This window comes from Narcine bancroftii, chromosome 14 (genome assembly GCF_036971445.1).
Source record: "Narcine bancroftii isolate sNarBan1 chromosome 14, sNarBan1.hap1, whole genome shotgun sequence".
Lineage (NCBI taxonomy): Eukaryota > Metazoa > Chordata > Chondrichthyes > Torpediniformes > Narcinidae > Narcine > Narcine bancroftii.
This window is the reverse complement of record NC_091482.1, coordinates 6,167,509-6,184,754: the sequence shown is the minus strand read 5'-3', so window position 1 is coordinate 6,184,754 and position 17,246 is coordinate 6,167,509. Positions and strand designations below refer to the sequence as shown.

At 45.4% G+C, this 17,246-nt stretch overlaps 2 protein-coding genes across 6 annotated transcripts in view; one reads left to right on the top strand and one right to left on the bottom strand.

Annotated features, from left to right (window-relative positions):
* Positions 1-7,626, bottom strand: part of rtn4rl1b (reticulon 4 receptor-like 1b) — a 57,780-nt gene extending 50,154 nt beyond the window's left edge. Inside the window, exon 1 of the mRNA XM_069911795.1 lies at positions 7,173-7,626. Within this exon, the coding sequence (XP_069767896.1) occupies positions 7,173-7,185 (13 nt within the window). The 5' untranslated portion in view covers positions 7,186-7,626. The remainder of the gene's footprint in view (positions 1-7,172) is intronic.
* dph1 (diphthamide biosynthesis 1) overlaps positions 1-17,246 on the top strand; it is a 745,916-nt gene that overhangs the window by 78,103 nt on the left and 650,567 nt on the right. For 3 of the 5 annotated variants that reach the window (XM_069911789.1, XM_069911788.1, XM_069911787.1), the window contains exon 6: positions 5,484-5,577. The gene's annotated coding sequence lies outside the window, so the exon portion shown is untranslated. Of the gene's footprint in view, positions 1-5,483; positions 5,578-16,801; positions 17,001-17,246 lie in introns of those variants that run through there. The other 2 variants (XM_069911791.1, XM_069911792.1) reach the window with 2 other exon arrangements.

Here is a 17,246-nt window from a genome sequence, read left to right as displayed (position 1 = left end):
AAAAGCCATTTGTGATTTCCCCTGGATAATTGACAATTTCTTTATGGATTTGTCCAATAATATGAATTAATCAGAGAAAACGGCATGATTTTAAAATCTGGAATGGCGCAGATAAAATGTCAAGTTATGGGATAGAAATGGAAAATGCTGGGAACACTTGGTAGCAAAGCAGTCTCTGTAAAAAGAGACAGAAAGGTTGGAGGATCTCAACCAGTTTCGCAGCATCCAGAGGAAGAAAAGACATTGAGGGGCCGAACCCTTTCTCAAGGTATGAGCAAAATACAGACGGGCATCTGTACTAAAAGGTTGGAAGCATCGTGGTGTCGTGCTTTCCAATTGCTCAGCAAAAGGAGGTATAAGCTGCTCCTTCTGTCCAATAGGCTACAGGTCAACCTCTTCAGCCTCTCAATCAGGGTCACGTAAAGCCATGGATCGTAGATGGTTTTTACAGGCAGATTCTACAAATTGGAATTTACGGTCGTAAAACTAAAAATGCTGGATGGATGAATCTGCTGATCAATGGCCAGGGTGACCTGTCCAGTAAGAGCACTGCAACCGAAGAAGGGAACGGGAAACCACTTTAATGTTTTTCCCTTGAACTCAGCATCGACTACTGTCTCAGCTCAAAGATGGAGCCTTCACTGAAGGAGAACAGGGGAGGCAACAACTACAATTTGGAGGGTGAGAGACCATGACGATGGAGAGACATGATCGCCCACACCGAACGGCAAGGCACCTGAATGATGGAAGGGAAGAATGGGAGAGGAAGGAGTGCAGACCAACAGACAAAAGGATATGATAAGAGGACAGGAGAGAGGAAAGGCAAAAATTGATGGGGGGGGTGTTAATTTTCACCATTCTTCTGTCCTCCAATCACATCCAACCAAAACTCCCAGTCTTCCACCCCCCCCCCCCACTCCTCCCTCCTCTCCCCACCCCACCCCCCATTGCTCCCTTCTCCCCAGCCTTTAATTCAGATGCCTGTGTTCCTCATTCATACCCAGAGGAAGGGCTCAGGTCCGAAACGTCAGCCATACATCTCCACCTCACGCCCTGAGAACTCAGCGAGACCGGCTGAGCCCCTCCTGCATGTTTTTACTACAATCACTGCAGACTTTGGTCCTTCACTCTGTGAAAAGAGAAACGGCTGCTTCAAAGAACCGAAATGTTAATTTCTGTTTCTCTTCCCACAGATGTTGTGTGATCCACCGAGTATCCCCAGCAGCTTTTGTGTTTTTTTTAATTACACATTTCCAGTATCTGCCAGCTTTTTTCATTCAATTTTCATTATCAGTAACTCTGTACCTTTGAATGAGGAGCAGTGGGGAACCGTGAAAGGCATTTTTAAATTGACTCAAAGCCAAACCGAAAACAAAAGCCAGTACAATCATGTTGATTTCAGAATTATTTCTGAAGTTTTTTTTGAAATAGAGTCTTAATTTCTTCTGTAGTGGATCTCTTTCATTCTTTAAAAAAAAACTTTATCATTTCCTCAGCTTCAGGGGCTGGTTAGATTTTATGACTCCTTCATAAAATAATTAAAAAGGTCCATGTGCTTTTTTTTTTCCAGACGTCTCCAAGTGATGGAGACAAGACTCTATTCTCTAATAATTTTCACAACCCTCTTCAGTCTCCGGCTTTCAAAGTGACCTTGTTACAACTAATGCATTATTCTACTACCATCGTTCTTGCTGTCACATTTCGGCTCAGACGTTACGACCAGCGCTAGCTTAACAATACTACCACCTTATTTATATTGTTTTATTAATAGACTCGGTTAAGGCGTTTGATAGTTCAATCCAACGCGCTCCCTGTTTGTCATGAGGAATTCAACATTATTTCTCCTCCCCCTCCCCCCCCCCCCCCCCCCCCAAAGTTTGGATAAAACCTGCTCCTGTAACATTTTCAGACAACCATTGTGCAAGTTCCCGAGAGACCCTCTGCCCCAGTTTCTCCGACGAACATGAGCTCCCGGAACACGACTGCAGACGTTTATAAGGCGTGGGGCGGGGAGAGAGGCGCACCATGGTGCCCAGGCAGAAGAGTGACCCGGAGGACCATATCCACCTTCCCCTTAGCCCGAGGCTGTTGTCTTATCGCCTGCCTCTCCTTCCCAGCCGCTGCTGGTTTCCTTGGAAGAGAGTTGGGTCTGTTTCAGAGAGCGGCTGGGACAATGGGTGGGTGTTCAGTGGTGGCGGGGGGGGGGGGGGGGGGGGGGTTGTATAAACATAAACCGATGAAGGCCACACCCCAACTAAACCCTTTCCTCGCCCAAACTTTTCCCCAAAGAACAGAGAAGGCATTTAAAATCTCGGGGAGGGGTCATTTTTGGAAACCTCTTGGCTTGACTAAAATGATACACGTCTCAAAACACAAATCAAGGAGACCCCATCTCCGGCTCACAGATATCCTTTAATGCGACACTCCGACTTATTCCTGCTCAGTTCCCATTCTCCTGACATTTTTACCCCCTTCCGCTGCCCAACAGATGAATTGGTCAGCTATAAACTTACATTTTTGTACCTGTTCTGGCTGCTTTGGTCATTCACCACCCCACTGCGGCCAACCCGCCCTAACAGATCTTCAGATGCATGGCTTCATCTGCACACCCGGCCACCGGTCTCCCCACCCATTCATTCAGCGCGGCCCCACTGATGTCTCGTTGGTCGACCCCGCTCAAGTCGAACTCGACAGAGCTGGAAGTGACTGCATGTGAGAGGGGTTCAGGAGCCGAGGCCCCGTCGTTAAGAGACGAGAAATGATCACCAAAGCCGGTGCGAAATCGTGGCGTTGGATGTTCTCCCCAGAACTTGAGCAAGGTTAATGACAATGAGTCTTGATGGAAGGTTGAAGGGGAGCCGAGACTCCTCCGTTTTAGTCCGGATGCAGAGATACCACCCTCGCTTCAGGACGGTCCGATGATTTGGGTGCACGTTACTGACTGTGCGTCTGAGCCAGTGAACGCACTGCCGAAATCTCCACCCAGAACATTCAAGCGGCGACCCAGGAGAAAGCGCTGGGCCCTGGAAGGAGATGGCAAGGGCATTTACATGGGCAGCAGATTGGGCACGTCGCCCACTTTACCATCTTATATGATCTAATAGCTCATGCCCATCCAAAGCTGGCTTTCTGCCCTGATGCACGTCCTTCAAGATCCATCACGCCCATGTTTATTCCAGAACGCAACACGCTTTTTGTCACCGAAATGCCCATTCCAGAGCCTGCCCCACATAGCACACCTCGTCATCATCCACCGCACCCCTGGCACCGCCAGCCAACACACCCCACCAATGCCAACCCCACGCGTTGCTCCCACATCCAAGATTTCTCCCAATACCGTCACCGTTCCGCCACCATCCAACGCATTGCGCCGTGGTTCGCTCCTGCCTGCTGATGTATGGGGAAGAGCTGATTCACGGCCACATCAGCCGTGATCTTGTTGAATGGCGGAGCAGGCCAGACCGGCTAGATGGTCGACTCCTGCTCCTGTTCTTGCAATTCAGACACACCAATAATGCCAGCACCTCCCAATATTCCTCCACGATGAATCGGCATGCTGCGGCCATCCACTACTCCGCTTCACTCGTGGCACTACCATTCGGCACCCACTGCTGTTACTGCCCTTTTCTTCTCCCCTATTGCACCTAATGCCTTTTGCCCCCAACATCGCCAATGCCACCTGACACCCCCCAATATCTCCATGCCATCTGACACCCCAACATCGCCAATGCCACCTGACACCCCCCAATATCTCCATCCCATCTGACACCCCAACATCGCCAATACCACCTGACACCCCCCAATATCTCCATGCCATCTGACACCCCAACATCGTCAATACCACCTGACACACCCCAATATCTCCATCCCATCTGACACCCCAACATCGCCAATACCACCTGACACCCCCCAATATCTCCATGCCATCTGACACCCCAACATCGCCAATACCACCTGACACCCCCCAATATCTCCATGCCATCTGACACCCCAACATCGCCAATACCACCTGACACCCCCCAATATCTCCATGCCATCTGACACCCCAACATCGCCAATACCACCTGACACCCCCAATATCTCCATGCCATCTGACACCCCAACATCGCCAATACCACCTGACACCCCCCAATATCTCCATGCCATCTGACACCCCAACATCGCCAATACCACCTGACACCCCCCAATATCTCCATGCCATCTGACACCCCAACATCGCCAATACCACCTGACACCCCCCAATATCTCCATGCCATCTGACACCCCAACATCGCCAATACCACCTGACACCCCCCAATATCTCCATGCCATCTGACACCCCAACATCGCCAATACCACCTGACACCCCCCAATATCTCCATGCCATCTGACACCCCAACATCGCCAATACCACCTGACACCCCCAATATCTCCATGCCATCTGACACCCCAACATCGCCAATACCACCTGACACCCCCCAATATCTCCATGCCATCTGACACCCCAACATCGCCAATACCACCTGACACCCCCCAATATCTCCATGCCATCTGACACCCCAACATCGCCAATACCACCTGACACCCCCCAATATCTCCATGCCATCTGACACCCCAACATCGCCAATGCCACCTGTCACCCCCAATATCGCCACCATCACCAGTGGTGTCATCATATCCAATATTTTCCCGATTACCACTACGGTCTCTACTCGATCCTTGTTCCACCAACGCGCTCCACTTTTACAGTGCCGCCAACACAACCCACGGCTAAAAATACCATCCCAGTGACCCCTCTGGTGAATGTAGAAAAACCTATTTCCCTATCTATTTGTCTTGTAAATTGTTAGCAATGCCATGACAATCAAAACCACCTTGATTCTGACTCCTGTGTCATTTCCATCCACCATCCAGATTTTCGCACCCCAAAGCGAACACTAAGAGATAAAATACTTTCAAACCAATTGGAACGTCCTTTAATAAACATGAATGCAGCCTGATGTGTTGTGCTCGAAGAACAGAAAAGATGCAGCCCGCTGATTCAAGCACAATTTTCTGATGCCACTGAAAACCGCCTGAACTCCATTTTTCATCAAATTGCATTGGCTTTGCCGCCGCCCCTTGTATCCTAGAGATCGCTCTTTGCGCTGCTAAATTGCTGGATGGGTTCTTTCATTTCACTAAATCACAGTGAGCGTGGCGATGGGCGTGCAAGGTGTCTCCTCATCTAACACTCAAGCGGAGAGCATTGAAACTTTGCGTTTGTGGTTCCTTGACGATTCACAATAATCCTCGGAGCCGGAGAGAAGCGGGGCCAGTCCGTTTAGTGGTGGGCTTCGCCCCCCGGCTGCCTTAAAAGTTCTGCTTGAAATATCGGATTTATGTTCACCAGCTTCCAAACTCCTGTTACTCTTTAAACATTTTCCCCCTTCGACAAATTAGCAATTTATGAGCTAAGTTTCGGGTTTTACGGATTATTTATTTTGTTGGGTTTTTTTTTGCAGATTTAGGCAAGTAGAGGAGTTGCCCGTCCACAACTCCGTCTCTGGGTAAATGGCATCGCTGCCGATACAATCGGAGTCCTTAGCAAGAGATCTGGTAAGTCCTGTGTGCGTTGACAGTGTGTTTAATATCAAGCACTTCTGCTGCCAACCCGATAACAGGTTTACTTTAGTACCGAGACTCCAGGCCAGTGTGTTTTTTTTAATGAGCTCCTCGTCTCTGATGCAGTTCCAGGTCATTGTCAGTTTTTTTTTCTCTCTCCCCATTTTATCCGAGGTCTTTGAATTAAAACAGGCACCGACATCTCGAGTCGATGCAGAGGAGTACCGATCATTTCCATTCTGTTTTCTGGTGGAGGGGGTGGGGGGGGGGTGATTGTTGAGGACTGGAATGAGAGGGCGGGGGATAGAGGTGGCTGGAGTAGAGTCCACTTATTAAATCACATATTGAGCTTTAAATAGCAGTCTAAAAGTGTGAGAGAAACTGAATCAGAGAATTACGCCCCCTCCCTCTCTCTCTCTCTCTCTCTCACACACACACACACATATATATTAGAGAGAGAGAAGCACACACACACACCCTTTTTCCGGAAAAAATACCCTCTCTCCCTGCAAACTGGGCTGGAACGCCAGGAGGAGGACTGCAACGGCCAAAAACTGTAAAGTTTTCTTTGGGATTTGTCACTATTTAACAAAATGTCCCGATTCCAATGTTCAGCCAACCACTGACATAAACAGAGGCGATTTGCCCGAGGTTTGTTTTAATGTCTATTCAGGGAGGGGTTCGTTGGCCAATCAAGGGTTAAACTAGGAAAATTGTTTCTGGGCGAAACATAGTTTTTATATAAAGTTGCTACCTTCAGGCTGACCAGAGTGGGTGTAATCTTGGGTTTGCAGCGTGTTTTTTTTTGTGGGTTCGCAAGGGGCTTTTCACACACAACACGGAACCAAGTTTTCATCCGCCTAAATCCTCTTTAACCATCATAGCCACTGAAGGCGCTCGATAACAGAGAATAGGAGATGAGCGCCCGAGAGTGTGTCAGGGGAAAGACAGCAACAAAGCATAGACTATCGGTGCAAAAAAACACACACACACTGAGACATTCCCTGCCTGAAATCCTAACCATATCAACTTGGAAGTTAATCATTAGGAGCCGTGCTGCTCTCTTCCAAAGTGAACCGGATGCCAACTAACCAAATCTCAAATTGGGCTGGGTTGTCTGATGGTTCTTGCACGCGAAAAGCAGAAAGCTCATCATCTATTCCAACGGGAGGATGGAAAATACGGGGGGGACGGTCCCGTGTCTAAATAAACAAAAATAAATCAGTAACATTGATGGGCTGACAACTTGAAATGAATCCAGAGGCAGGTGGACAAAGGAGGGAGGGAGAACCACACCGGGAATGTTTGAAGAACACAGCGTCTAAATGATGGGATTGACATTGCTCTCAATGAACATCTTCCGAGCTGCAGCTCAGTCGTCTCGAAAAACTTATACTGAGCTGTCACTAAATATAGAGGGATTTGTTCCTCAAAACTCGCACTGCGGCGACCCTTGATATATTTCATGTGTATGTGTATATGAATATTTTATGCATTTACTCTGAATACTATAACATTTCACATGACATCTCCATAATTAAACACTGCTTCTATTTTGTTTCAAATTAAAAATCACAAATTTAACTTACCTTTCCTGTCCATTTTCGCCCCGGTGCCGCTCAAAGGAAAGTTGGCCCTTTATTTGGGAGAATCACCTCGAACTAACAGCGATCCGGGAGAAGGGAACGAGTCCTGGGTGGTTGCACAGATATCCTGAACGAGCTCCTCCGCATCCTGAGTGCTTGGGATAAAAGAGAGAGAGAGAGAGAGCGCGAAGAGAAAGAGAGGGAGGGAGGGAGCGAGCGCTCGCAGCCGGCTGCTGCAGCCGGCAGGAGACGCAGCGAGCCCGGCTTTTCTGAGAGGGTTCGCCCCGGGTGGAGGAGGTGCGACTGCTCAGGAGAAGGAGGGATGAAAAAAAGAGGGGGGGGGGGAAGAAGGAGGTCAGAACAACAAAAAAAAACCCACTTTCTTTCTCTTTTTTGAAAAAAAAGAGTATATATTATATATAAAGCTGTTACTAACACGCGTTCCTCAGAGTGCCAAGCCACCGAACAGTGTTGAAATGTTTAATTCAGGGGGGGAGGGGTTGACCGAGCAAGCGACGCCTGGTTTAAGGGAAAATAAGAGGCTTTGCCTTAAAAGGAGTGATGGACGCATCCGCCTTATATATAAAGACACGCTCCTACACACCTCTCCCCGTCGACCAGATCTCCCTGCGCTGTTCAGCATCCAACCGCCCTTCACCAATACCCCTCCGAATTTGAGGGAAAAAGGGAAAGTAGAATGCAGAAAGAATGTTCAAATTTCCCAAGGAGACACGAAGGAGGTGAGGAAGGTGGTGCGCGGGGGGGTTTGAAAGAGCCCGGCCTGCCGGCTGCGGCAGTGGAGACCTCCTCCTCCACCCCCCCCCCCTCTCTCTCTCTACAATATGTGGCCATCAAGGTGTTCAAAGACATGAGCGAATTCCCCAAACGGAGGCCCCAATCATTTTCTCTTTTGAAAAGAAAGTTGAGAAAGTTATCAGGCTATCTTCCATTCGATTCCTGCTCCCGCTATTCCTGTCCTCGCAAGGTGAGAACAGTCACCATTTTAACATGGATTACCTGTACGCATTGATTGGGTAAATGGGGACTGAGTTGCTGGCTCACATCTCTCCTGCTTCAAAAGCCAAGTTCCATGACCAAATCCCGATCCAGGAATAAAACTAAATATTGGCCCGCCTGGAAAAGCGCCTTCGTTAAATAGACCAGAGCAAGTGTCGTTAAAACAGTGCTTGGGACATCTGGCGGCAGATTTTCCCACAGTCACGCAACGATGTGGATTTGGAGTTCCACTTGGACTGCAATAATAGTTTCCCGAGGCATTTGACGAGGTTTAAAAGCTCAATTGCTTCTCCTTTGGCTCATCCCCACTTTCTCCATAGGTCCTAGCTCTGCCTCTGCCTTTTTGGAGGCTCTGTGAAGCAACCCATGCCCCAAGCAAGGCTTCCTCTCCCCAATAGATGACCACATTAGTGCTGCCTCCTGCACCCATGATGAGCTCCTAAACTTGATCCATTTTACTGCCAACTTCCACCCCGACCTTAAATTCATTTGCCCCATCACTGGCAACACTCTCCCCTATCTGGCTCTCTCTGTTTCCATCTTGGGAAGCAAGCTCCCCACAGATGGTTAAAGATTCTATTCCTTCCTCTCAATTCCTCCTCCTTCATCACATCTGCTCCCAGGATGAGATCTTCTGTTCCAGAATATCCAAAACGTCCCACCTCTTCAAAAAAACAGCTTCCACTCTACTGTCATCATCTCAGCTCTCTCCCACATCTCCTTATTTCCCGCACATCTACCCTGGCCCCCAAGATGTAACAAGGGCAGAGTTCCCCTTGTCCTCACCAACCACCCCACCAGCCTCCACATCCAACATTTCTGTAATTTCCACCACTTACAACTTGATCCCACTACCAGAAACATCTTCCCATCCCCCCCACTCCCACCCACCTTCTGCAGGAACTACTCCTTCTGGGTCTCCCTCATCAAATTATAACTCCCACCAATGACCCTCTCAGGACTTCCACCTGTGACTGCAAGGAATGCTGCACGTGCCCCCACCTCCTTCCTCTCCTCTATTTGGGTCTCCAAACAGACCTTCCTAGTGAAGCAGCTCTTTACTTGTGAATCTGCAGTGATCATCTACTGCATCTGGTGCTCTCATGTAACCTCTTCTACTTCGGGGAGACTGGGAGATAATTTCATTGACCACTTTCACTCTGCCCACTGCAATAATAGGAACCTCCCAGAAAACAACCATTTTAATTCCACACATCATTCCCACACTGACATGTCTGTCCATGACCTCATGCACTGCCAAACCAAAGCTACCTGAAAATTGGAACAATGCTTAATATTCTGTCTGGGCACTGTCAGCCAGATGGTATGAACTTTGACTTCTCCAGTTTCTATTAAACCTCTTGTCGGAGACTCTCTCTTTCCCTATCCCTCCGTCTCCTTTTCTACAGGTCTCCATCCACTTCTCTCTTCATTCAGAGCTATCCACCTTCCCCTCAACTTTTTTTCTTCTACCCTTCCCCTGACCTCTTACTTGTTATTTTCCCACACCTCCACCCATCACCTTCCAAGATTTTGTTTGATACTATGCATCGAGCCTTTCAGGATGAAGAGCTGGTTGATGCCGCTCACCATTGGGGTGACTCTCTGAAAGTGTCTCCTTATCCATGCTTAGTAAGATATGCCACAGTCAGAGGCTTTATCTATAAACTTAGGGGAGGGGGGTTAATTTATTGTTCATCTTTACAATGGCTCCGTGGAGGGGGAGGAACCTGCAGATGCAGCGACAGTTAAATGTTTTCAAAAAATGTGACTGAAAATAAAGTAAAACGCTTTAAGGTTTATAGATTCATACAAGTGAAGTTTGTTCAATGTGAGTATTTTTGTCTTTTAAATGGTTTATTCTTAATACAGGTGTATTAGTTAGGCATTGGAAGAGTAAGTCTCAAGCACTCACTTATCTGGCATTAACCAATCCCCATAGGTGCTGGATACCAGGGGTTTTACTATCTTTTACAAAACACAAATACTCACTGTCTAAAATAAATGTTACCCCTCTACCCATTGAAACTGGTTTAAATTTTGCCTCGTTTGGATTTTTTTTACTTTGGGGGCTTCATTGGTTCATCTGCTTCTCAGGGGAATTTCCTTAATTGTCAGGATGGGTTATTTCATGGAGAAGAAAAAGCATTGGCCAGTTGTCCTGATACATCCTTATGTGACTTGGTGTCATGTTCAATTGGATGAATATCCTGTGCCTTTGGGGCACTTTTACTAGGTTACAGGTACTATATTGTAAATGTTGTTCTACGCAGTCAGTGCCATGAATGTTTCATGCTTTGACAGAATGTAGGATAACTCATTCAGGATCAAGAGCTGCCTTCCTGGAGTCAGGACATACTGATGATGCTGCAGTTACCAATGGCATCCAGTGAACTATGGAAAACTCAGTGAGATTCCCGCGCAAATTGAAATTTAAACTGAACGTGGCACTGGCCTTACTATAGAAGGTCAGGCAGCATGTGCAGAAAGAGAAGCAATGATAATGTTTCAGGTCGAAGCCCCTTGATCAGAACTAGGAAAGATAAACAAGCACCCTATCAGTGCTTTATCGGGTCTTCTGGAGGCTGGGAAACATTCCCAATGTGGGCCAGTTGGAAATCACTGCTAAAAGCAACAGATTTTTGAGTGAAGTAACTTTATTCAGCATCCATCTCTACTTGTTGATTGGCCAACACCAAAAATACTATTTTAAGTGAAGGTTTATTTGTCGTATATGCCTTGTTCTTCCACCAGCATTTTAACAGGTCAATTTTAACATGCATGCAGCCATGCTAAGCAGAAAGGCAATTGTACATTTACAGAGCTACAAGGAAAAATAAATCAATTAGTACAAAGCATTGAGAGCATTGTTGTGGGGTTCATTCAGGAGCCTGATGGTTGAAACTGACTTTAAGCCTGCAGGTGCACAATTTCACACTCTTAAACCATTTGAACTGCTCAGTTAGCAAAACATTTAGCACACCGCTATCACTGCACAAGTGACCCAGGTTCAAATGTGGTGCTACTTGTAAGGAGCTTGTACGTTCTCTCATGTCTGCTCTAGGTGCTCTGGTTTCCTCTTACCCTTCAAAATGTACTGGAGTTGTAGGTTAATTGGGTGTAATTGGACGGCACGATTCGTGCAACACTGTTACAGTGCCAGTGACCCAGGTTCGAATCTGGCACTGTCTGTAAGGATTTTTTACGCTCTCCCCATGTCTGCGTGGATTTCCTCTGGTTTCCTCCCACTGTTCAAAACATACCAGGGGATGCAGGTCAATTGGGTGACACAGGCTCGTGGGCCGGAAGGACCTGTTACCTTTAGAGGAGGGGGAAGAGATTGTGACCAGAGTGCAAAGTGTCCTTTAGGATGTTGGTTGCTTTTTGTAGGCCGTGGGAGATATACATGAAATCCATACAGGGGAGGGAAGTTTGCGTTGCACATCTGAAGTATTTTCTTCACTTATTTGGACAATGTTATAATGATGACAAGAGTTCATCAGTATTTGAAAAATGTTCTCAGGAATATTTGTCACATTAATACATAATCTGTCAAGGATTACTCTTACAGGTATCCCAAATATCATTACATTATTAATGGAAGTTTCCTGGAGTATTTCAGTTTATATCAGGATTGGTAGGTAGTTATTTGGATTTTCCAAGAGAATATTCTCAGAAATGATGCGATATTTTCAAGTTGTCCTTAGCCCTCAATGTGCGGCAACCTATATGTTCCTACCAAAACAAAATGAAACCCTCCATACGTCGTAACGCTCTATTTATCTTATATCCATGTGCTCGATTAAGAATCTCTTAAATGCTCCTATTGTTCCACCTTCACCCCTGACAAGGCCTTCCAGGCACCCAAGGCTCTCTGTGTTTAAAAAAAAACTCACTTCTGATGTCTCCCCTAAACTTTTCTCTCTTCACTTATGAGTGGATAATTTTCCGAGTGGTCTTAGAGAGAATAGCAGCGTGTATAGGTGGTCTTTGGGACTGTCCATAAGAGCTTTGAGGTGTGTGCGATAGAATCACAAGGATTCACCATTTAAAGGATTGCCTTGAGAGTAATACATCTTCACAGGAAATCCCTGGATGTTTGATATTTACCAATGATCATCAGAAATTTATCCATCTTTGAAAGTGAACCTTATGTGTCTATTAAGGGCTGCATTTGATCCTAAGGGGTGTGTGAACATTTACATGAGGACTGTGTGAACATTTACATGAGGAGTGTGTCAACATTTACAGCTGTTTGCAGCAGCGTTTTAATATCGACACGTGATTCCTAAATGTATCTACATTTGCAAGGCAGACTAAATTTCAGATTATGATTTCGGGTTTATTGTCAGAGTGAATACGTGATATCACATACAACTCTGAGATTCTTTTTCCTGCAGGCCACGCAGAAATGCAACTTATTGGTAGTGCAAAAAGTAAACTGCACTCAACGTACACACAGTTCTGGATTTACATACAGGCTGAGCGGGCAGCAGCCCAGGGCCTCATAATCTAAGGAGGCCTCAGCTTCCTGCCAAAAAAAAATTACCATTAATTTGTAACGATAAGAATCAGGGGTGTACCTAGGCCAGAGTAATGTGTAAGCACAAATCCAACATTCAAGAACACATTGATGGGAGGGCTGAACGCACCTACACTTGATTTTACTCTCAAGGCCTAGTTGCTTAGAAACGTTAGACACATATGTATAACAGTTACACAAGTTTTCACGCAGGCTTTTCCCGCCTGGCCGATTTGCAACTTGCTGGAATTTTCTGAATTCTTTGTGGGATTCTCACAATCGCGCATGCTGGCGAGAGCTCTGCATTTACTGTCTATCATTATAGCATGCGCTTTGAGAACAAGTGAGGATTCTTTGATATCTGTGAATTTCAATAAAATTGTTATCCATGCTAAAATGTTAGCAATTTTCTACTTTCATTGAGTAGATAAAGAAGAGAATGAGGCTTTGTTTCTCATGATCAGATGCTTTTAAGTTTGGGCCTCCCAAGGTCTCGCAGCCCAGGGCCTTCATTTGCATTAATCGGCACTGCGTACACAAGTCAACAAATAGAAAAATGTAAACAAACTGACTGTGCAAATCGGAGGGAAAAAAATCAATAAAGTGCTAAAAGTAAGAGTCCTTAAATGAGTCCCTAATTGAGTTGGCTGTTGAGGAGTCGAATGGTGGAGACCAATAAAATTATCTATATTTACAATCTCAAAGATTGGCAGAGTGGATCCATCAGAGGTGAACTGCATGGTTCTCGGACCTCTCTGGAGCAGGGGTTGGCAAATTTTTTTAACAATTGATCTTTGATCTCTCATTGAGCCTCCAAGCATGTAAAATAAATAAATATAATCAATAATAAATTTTTCTAAAGCCTAAACCTTTGTCGACCCCTGCTTTGGAGTGACTCTGGATCCAAGAGCTCCCAAAGTTGTACGGCCCCATTCCAACAACCTGGATTCTGGAGCACCAGCGGAATAACCTACTCCTGAAAGCTTCTCAATGTTGCCTTGCCCTTTGTATCCTCTTTGTAGTGGTGTATCTAAGAAGCGGGCAGCAGATAGGTGAGAGACAGCACAAAGCCTGAGGAAAAGTGTATTGATTGTAATAAAAAAATATAGCTTGGTATTTTGAGCAATTTCACTGTATCCAACCGAATGGTGATTACACCAGTCACATCTATCGATCCTCAAAGGAAATGCAGGAGATGCCTGCAACTTCATCTTCAGACGGAGAATGGAATTCATGTTAATAATTGATGAAATTTGTTACTCCAAAATGTTGCAGAGCTTCTGAAACAGGAGGAAAACCGAGGAAAGCAGACCAGGTGAATCATTTGATTAAGATTAATAGAAGCGCTCTGAGTTTAACAAATGGAAATTCAATGGAGATTCCACTTTTATTTCTCTTTAACATAGTGAGAATTTGACCTTTAAAAAGAAATGACTCCAGATTTCTGATTTAAAAAAAATACTTTATGAGGGGAAATTGCCATTGCAAACAAAGATTTATTTTTGATAATTATTTGCTTGAAATTTAATTTTGGAGTCTCTCTTCATCATATCTTCAGGAACTTATTTTTTAATTCCTCTCTCTCTCCCAATGAGTGCAATGAGGTGTGGAGAGGCTGTCAATAATGTTCCATTACTGTACACAAGTAGCCACGAGTGCTCTTTGAACCTGAACATCTCAAGATTAGATTTAGAATGGAACCAAATTGTTTCTACATTAAAGAGCATTGGGAAGAGAAGAGAGGGAGATTCGATCAGTTGATTCGTTGACAAAAGTCGAGGGTTTAGTAGAGGGAACGTCGACCAACTGTGAGAAGGTAACTGTGACCTTGAGTGACTTCAATGGAGAAATGACTCTTAAAACTTTCGAAGAGCCTTTACGGCCAAGGTGGAGAGTGAGGAGAGAGGAGGCATGGACGGTGAGAAGTGCCAGAGCTGAGGAGTTGTTTGCAGAAAGAATGCGCAAAGAGATGAAGGGGTTTTGGAGGAGAACTACAGCGACTCGCAGAGGAGGATATCAAGCATGTGATATGGGGTGGTACGGGGACATCAGCAGTGTAAAGGTAGAGCCAGGTCATGGACATAATAAAACCAAAGTTCTCACACTGTGAGAACCATCACTGCCACACCCATCATACACTGAGGAAGGAACTGTACTCATGACCCCTCTGGAGTCTGATCTTGGGTAGAACTCAGTTGTAGACCCTCCTCAGGCAGGAGGATTAAACAGCATTCTCATGCCCACATCTAATGATCTGAGTCCGTGATCTCATTCAATGGCGGAGCAGGCTCAACAGGCCAGATTCCTGCTCCTAGTTTGTATGTTGTTAAATCGAAATTGCCAAAGCATTTTGAATGATCATAAATAAATCAAAAGTGTTTTGGGAATGGATGAATTAATGGATCAAACATAGAACACAACAGGGCAGTGCAGGCCTATCGGCCCCTGATGTTGTGCTGATCTAAAGAGAAGAACTAAACCCTTCTGACTTCATAACCCTCAATTTTTCTTTCATCCATGTAAGATGTATTAAATGCCCCTGATGTTCCAGCCTCCACTATCACATGCAAGGCATTTCAGGCACCCACAACTCTTGTGTAACAAACTTACCACTGGTGTCTCCACTGAACTTCCCTCCTTTCACTTTGTACAGATGCACCCTGGTATATGTTATTCTGGCCCTGGAATTGGCTTTCAAAAATTCACTGTGAATGTGATTGGGAAAATTGCATGTCCACAGTAATGTTTCATTAATGTACACAAGAAACCACATCCACTCTAAACTTGAACATCTCAAGATTAGAATCAGAATTTATTGCCATGAATGAAATTCGTTGTTTTGCGGCAACATTACAGCGCAAACATTTATATAAATCACCTAACAAAATAAGTAAAAATAGTGCAAGAAGAAGTCAAAGTGAGGCAGTGCCTGTGGTTCATTGTCCATTCAGGAATCTGATGACAGCGTGGAAGAAGTCGTCCTTGTGCCGCTGAGTGCCCGTCTTCAGGCTCCTCTACCTTTTTCCTGATGGTAGCAGAGTGAAGAAGGCATGGCCTTGGCAGTGGGGGTCTTTGAGGGTAGAGACCGCTTTCTTAAGCCACCGCCTCTTGTAGATGTCCTCGATGTAGTGGAGTCTGGTGCCTGTGATGTTTCAGGCCGAGTTAACAACCTCTGGAATTTTTTATTTCGTGAGCATTGACACCTCCGTACCTGGCAGTGACGCAACCAGTCAGAATGCTCTCCACGTTACACATGTAGAAATTTTTGAGAGTCTTTGGTGACATATCAAATCTCGTCAAACTCCTCACAAAGTATAGCCGCGGCAAGCCTTGTTAATGATGGCATTAATATGGAGGCTCCAGGTCAGATCCTTGGTGATACTGACAACCAGGAATTTGAAGTTCTAGATATAGTAGGAAATCAAATTGTTTCCATATCAAAGGGCACTGGGTGGTAGAGCCAAGGAGAGCTGGTTCAGAAATTGCTCAATGGCCTCCATTCATGTATTTCAATTGGTTCTTCATCAGAACACACATCTGGATCATTAATGCAATATTGCAATACATATTCCTGTAGGTGAGGACTCAGGACGGTTACCCCTCCCAGCACCAGGACTCCTTTGCTTCCCATCTCACTCGATAGCCAGAGTGAGAATCATTCAATGAGTGGAGGCAAGTGGCACATTAAGTGGTAGAGGCAGTGAGAATGCTGAACAATCCAAGAAACTGCTCACACTTAGCATCTGAGGCTCTCAAATTTATGCAACAATCTGTATTTATCTGTATATATGAATACTGCGTATGTATCGTTTGTCTGTATGTGTGTTTTGTCTGGTTGTGAGTCTGCATGTTTTGCACCGAGGACCGGAGAACGCTGTTTCATCGGGTTGTATATGTGTAATCAGATGACAATAAACTTCACTTGAGTTGCTATACCCAGGTTGCACAAGGCACAGAATCCCTCAGAAAGCTTCATGGGAAGAACAGTGGTTGCTATCAACAGAACAAGTGCAACCTCATAATCAGGACAACCCCATAGAAACCAATGGGACAACAGATTAATCTATACATACCTCAATGAGGTTGGGCTGAGGAAGAACTGTTACCCAGTAAACTGAGACAACCTCCTCTTCCAAGTCAGCCTTCAGTTACTTGAGTGACGAGCTCAACTTTCTCTCAGTGCCCTCGATTTCATCCATGGTTATATGGTCTGGGCCTCAGATCCAAACTCCGACTCTCCTTTTAACTCATCTACCTACAACTGGACAGGGAATGTCAAGAATTTCATGTGGGTAAGGATGATCTGGAGCACCTGAAGCAATCCCTGTGCCATTGGTGCTCTGTGATTAGTAAGGGATTGCTTCAGATGGTATATGAATGGGAAGGAAAGGTTGAGAATCTCTTCTCTAGACCCAATTGTTACTGAAATATTTGCTTGAGAAAAATTGTCATTGGCCCATTTCATTTGGAGCTATGAAAATGTGCACATAACAAGTCATTTAGGTACGATTAAAACAGTGGTTTTCAAACTTTCTTTC